The sequence below is a fragment of the Perissodus microlepis genome, chromosome 11, assembly GCF_051167445.1.
Source record: "Perissodus microlepis isolate ML-2025 ecotype Zambia chromosome 11, ASM5116744v1, whole genome shotgun sequence".
NCBI classification, from domain to species: Eukaryota; Metazoa; Chordata; class Actinopteri; order Cichliformes; family Cichlidae; genus Perissodus; species Perissodus microlepis.
The window spans coordinates 23,583,826-23,588,793 of NC_140471.1; the positions used below are offsets into that span (position 1 = coordinate 23,583,826).

At 42.6% G+C, this 4,968-nt stretch overlaps 1 protein-coding gene across 1 annotated transcript; it reads left to right on the forward strand.

The window, feature by feature from the left end:
- Positions 1–541: 541 nt before the first annotated feature.
- Positions 542–4,610, forward strand: gapdh (glyceraldehyde-3-phosphate dehydrogenase). Its single transcript, XM_084943400.1, has 12 exons — positions 542–614; positions 1,051–1,096; positions 2,222–2,321; positions 2,609–2,715; positions 2,800–2,890; positions 2,990–3,105; positions 3,189–3,270; positions 3,371–3,522; positions 3,634–3,712; positions 3,884–3,967; positions 4,055–4,152; positions 4,234–4,610. Exons 2-12 carry the CDS (start codon positions 1,074–1,076, stop codon positions 4,301–4,303), a joined length of 1,002 nt encoding a protein of 333 aa, XP_084799526.1. The 5' UTR covers positions 542–614; positions 1,051–1,073; the 3' UTR covers positions 4,304–4,610.
- The last annotated feature ends 358 nt before the right edge of the window (positions 4,611–4,968 follow it).

Genomic DNA, 4,968 nt, shown 5'->3' on the forward strand with positions numbered 1-4,968 from the left:
TACCCCTGTGCACATGCGCGCTGTGATCATGTGCTCACGTTAGGTAGCCAAAGTTCAACTTTTGACTTCTGCTGAAAGGATGGAGCAGCAGCAAAAGAAGAGTAGCAACAGAGCAAAGGGTCATGGTCTTTGGACAGTAAATGTCACAGCCATGAAGGAGAGATTTGATCCCTCGTTTGCTCCCTCTGTGTGTCTGTATTTACTGAGAAGGTCAGAGAGAGACCCCTCTCTTTTTTCAGTCCACTATCTGAGGACTCTAATATGTGGGTATCTATATCTGGTGCTTTTAAAAGTGGAATCACAAAGCAGGCCTGATGGCACAGGCTGCTGGAATAATGAAAAATGAGTTAAATATTTCCCAGATTCAGGCCTTTAATGCGCAGCAGAGCTTAGATCATAAGACCAGAGCTTTTTAAAAGTAAAGTTGCAGCGGCCACTCTGCATGTCTCCGTGCATCTGACGACCTTGACATTCAGAGGGGGCGGGGCGAGGAGTGGTCACCATTGATGGGGGCGTGGCTGCACACCTCGGTCAATCATAAAACACGCAGCTTAACTTTGCTCTTCCCCACTCACATCCGGAGTCCCAAGATAGGCAGAGCCCCTTCACAAACGGTAAATACCTTCAAATAATTTAATGGCTTCAGGCTGCATGACTCAACGCGCTGATTTAGATCACCTGGAAAAATCTGCATGAGCTTAATTGTGCCCAATTTAAAAGCACACGTGGTCATAAAGTCAAAAGAAACTTTACATCATCGTTACGTTTGAAGTTTAGCAGGACAAGAGATTTTAACATGTTTATTAAGTCATTTATGCTTTTAGTTTCGCAAAGTCTGAAGTTTTTTCCTCGATGCAGATTAGCTTTGAGTTTTACTTGGACTGTGATCACAGATAGCTTATCAGTAGAATACTTTTCACATGTTGTTCTTGAAGTTGTCTTCACTTATCTTAACCTGCAGTCCAAGCAGCTATCATCAAGTTAATGCTAATAAAGTACCTCATAAATTTCGCAATGCTACCTTTTTCCCCCTCTCATTTTTCCCTCCAGAGGACTAGACCAACCCAGGCAAAATGGTGAAAGTCGGTATCAATGGGTAAGAATGATCATCCCCTTCACTTCCTCTAAATCTTTCGAATTAAACCAAATGAGCAACGCACACTGAGGTTCAGCTTTGGACTTTTCTTTGCAACTCCCACCACCACATCCCTCTCATCAGTGGGGAATGATTACCACGCCGCTGTCTTGGCTCAGGTTTCCACGCTTGTTAAAATTTGTTTTACGAACTCCTGTATTAAAGAATGCAGGTATTATGCAAGATGCTATCCAAGTGTATGGGATAATGTGTGATTATTTAAACGAGGGCCCAGTCCAGTACACTGCAAGTCTGCAGTTCAGTGCACTTTAAGGATTAATGCATAACATTTCACATTATTCAGTATTGGGGAACAGCTACATAAAACTTGTCTCAGGCTGGTCTTCTGTCCTGTCACTTTATTGGAGGGTCTATTTTTAAAATTAGCCTTCAAAAAGGGTTTTTTCCCTTCTACAACCTGCTGTGTTATTTAAATGGTGACAGCCGGCTGTTCTCATGTTCTTGTTGATCTTTGATCTTTAGTCGTCTACAGATACAAAATAGCCAGTGCCTTTGACCTCGGGGTCACCAGCGAGTGAAAGGCGACCTATGTAACCTAAATGTCAATGAGCGCACGTGTTCTGACGCGGATCTACGCATTTGTTTTCAATAAATTGTCATCCACCCGCCTCTCTTCCTGGTCTCTCAGGACAGAGTGTATCTATGCGCCCGGAGTTTTGGACCTGTGGTTAAAAAGTAACCCTGCTGTTGTTCAAACAGCGCACTGCGTAACCAGGATTACCACATTGGAGGTTAATTTCGACTTTAGCCTCTCGGAGAGAAAAGCACACACCCCCCTCAGCCCCTCCTCTTGAACCCTGGCCTTTCTTCTACTGTGGTGTCAGGTCTTCTGGGGAGATTTCGCCCCACACAAAAGAAAAATCTAAACTGTTACAGGGAAGCCTCTGACTAAATATCAAACTCTGCTCTGATTTATTATTATTTTTAAATCTATTTTCGTATTTATCATCTTAACAAGCGCCTTCATTTCACCGAAACTCAAAGACGTGACTGTAGTCAGTTTAATGTGGTGTGATGTCTCCACCTACTGGCCAGAATGAGAAACGCCTCTTGTTCATTTTTCAGATTCGGCCGCATCGGTCGTCTGGTGACCCGTGCTGGTTTCCACTCCAAGAAGGTGGAGATTGTCGCTATCAATGACCCCTTCATCGACCTGGAGTACATGGTCAGTCAAAGAGGAAACGAAAGGAATATAAGGCGTTAGCTCGAACTCACCACAAGCTTTGTATGACTGAATGTTAGAATAACACAATTCTAGTAAAATTATTTGTCAAATACTTGTTGGATTTTTTTTTCTTCCATTTCCAGCAAGTATGAATTTCATCATTTTAGCAAACTGGGTAAATTAAATATAAAATGAGGGCTTTTGGAGCCAGGAACACACACTTCACTTATTCTCCCCCCCAGTTTTTGTGAAGCCTGTCTAAAAAGTTCTCCTTATCCCCTCTCTAGGTCTACATGTTCAAGTATGACTCCACCCACGGCCGCTACAAAGGCGAGGTGAAGGTTGAGGGAGACAAGCTGGTCATCGATGGACACAAAATCACCGTTTTCCATGAGTAAGTTGAGTTCGCCTGCCATATTTGTATAAGCTATTAATTTGTGTAATGGTTTCAGAGATAACCCCTATTTTCTTTCTTCAGGAGGGACCCCGCCAATATTAAATGGGGTGATGCTGGTGCAGAGTATGTGGTGGAGTCCACTGGTGTGTTTACCACAATTGAGAAGGCCTCTGTAAGTGCTAAATCATGTAAAATGTGAATGCAGAAAAAGGTAGTATGCTATATGTGATGTGCAAAAGGAAAACTGAATGATTTCAATGCGATCCTGCAGTCTCACTTGAAGGGTGGTGCCAAGAGAGTCATCATCTCTGCACCCAGCGCTGACGCTCCCATGTTTGTCATGGGTGTCAACCACGAGAAGTATGACAAGTCCCTCAAGGTTGTCAGGTAAGAATCTTTTTGGAATATTTGGAGATGAATGAGTTTTTGCTGCCAAAATCACAGATGGAGGAATATATTTTTCTCCGTAGCAATGCTTCCTGCACAACCAACTGCCTGGCACCTCTGGCCAAGGTCATCAATGACAACTTTGGCATCATTGAGGGTCTGATGGTAGGAATTCATACACAGCACTTAAGCAGTTTTGAAGAAATTATGTTTAAGCTACATTTTTAATTGTCCTCCTATTTTTATTTTTCTGTTTGTCTATTAGAGCACAGTTCACGCCATCACTGCCACCCAGAAGACCGTGGATGGTCCCTCTGGCAAGCTGTGGAGGGATGGCCGTGGCGCCAGCCAGAACATCATCCCCGCTTCTACTGGTGCTGCCAAAGCTGTCGGCAAAGTCATCCCTGAGCTCAATGGGTGAGTGCAAATAAAACACTACTCTAATGTACTATTTAAAACAATATTTTGCTTTGTAATGCTCCAGTACTCAAGTGAAACATTTTATTTATTTATTTTTTTTCCCCCCAGAAAGCTGACTGGCATGGCCTTCCGTGTGCCCACCCCCAACGTGTCAGTGGTTGACCTGACAGTCCGTCTGGAGAAACCAGTGAGTATCACACATGCAATTTACAAAATATTGATCTAGAAATTTCCTTTTTTAAAATGGGTGGATGACTTTGATTTTAAATTCAGATTTACAAATGTGGTTCACCTCTTGTGTTTTTTTTTTTTTTTAAATTTCTTTAAAAATGCAAATATAACTGCTTTGCTTTTTCAGGCCAAATACGATGACATCAAGAAGGTTGTGAAGGCTGCCGCTGATGGACCCATGAAGGGCATTCTGGGATACACAGAGCACCAGGTACACCCTAAACTTTGTCACTTCATGGCTACATTTTGTCTGTGGATCTCGTTGCTGATGTGCCACACTCTTCTCCCCGTCCTAAAGGTCGTGTCCACAGACTTCAACGGCGACTGCCATTCATCCATCTTTGATGCCGGCGCTGGCATTGCCCTCAACGACCACTTTGTCAAGCTGGTCACATGGTACGCCTTCAACACTGGTTACTTTCAATGTCTTTCTATTTATTGCCAGTGTTTCCTGCTAACCTCTCCCCTCTTCGCCAGGTATGACAATGAGTTTGGATACAGCAACCGTGTCTGCGACCTGATGGCCCACATGGCTAGCAAGGAGTAAACTTGGCTGTCGCTGAACTGTCGCATGGCCCACATTCTTCTTAGTCCTGAGTTACAAATGTACAAAAAGGCATTGTATTCTCTGTGACTCTGGTTTCGTCATGTAGCCATCCCCCATAATACGCCTGAGGAAAGGTCCCACATAAAGCAAAAGAAGATTTAAATTGGAGACCAATGCTTTTCTTTTTTTCTTTTCTATTTTTCAAATTCCCTGTTCTGTTCTTGGGTTTGGAGTAAAGGTGTGAATGTATTTGCTTGTCTGTAGTACTGAAGTACTGCAGTGGTGGAATAAAGTCCTTCGTTTGTGAGATTCAGTCTCCTGTTCCTCCTTTATATCTGAACAGAAATGTATGAAGGCTGATCTGGAGGAGTAGATTAGTTATTTACTGAAAGGAAAATGAGCTTTAGTGGTTTAGTGCTGTCCCTAATGAATTTCTGACAAGACATTAACATTTAAGTATATAAAGGTGAATTCAGTTTATTTTCATAATAACAGAATCTTTAGTTTTAAACAAAGTTGTTTTTTTTGTTTTGTTTTTTGGTCCATTACTGAACTCAAACTCTGGAACACAAAGGAGCTGCTGCACAGCCCTGAGAGGATGTCTGATGGGTAAAAACTGCAAAATTTTTGAAATAAAAGATGAGGCCAATGTTAGGACTGGCATT

Coding starts and splice junctions, on each gene's coding strand:
- gapdh (XM_084943400.1), top strand. CDS start 1,074: ATGGTGAAAGTCGGTATCAATGG. Junction 1,097..2,221: donor GTGAAAGTCGGTATCAATGG/GTAAGAATGATC, acceptor TTCATTTTTCAG/ATTCGGCCGCATCGGTCGTC. Junction 3,968..4,054: donor TGGGATACACAGAGCACCAG/GTACACCCTAAA, acceptor CCCGTCCTAAAG/GTCGTGTCCACAGACTTCAA.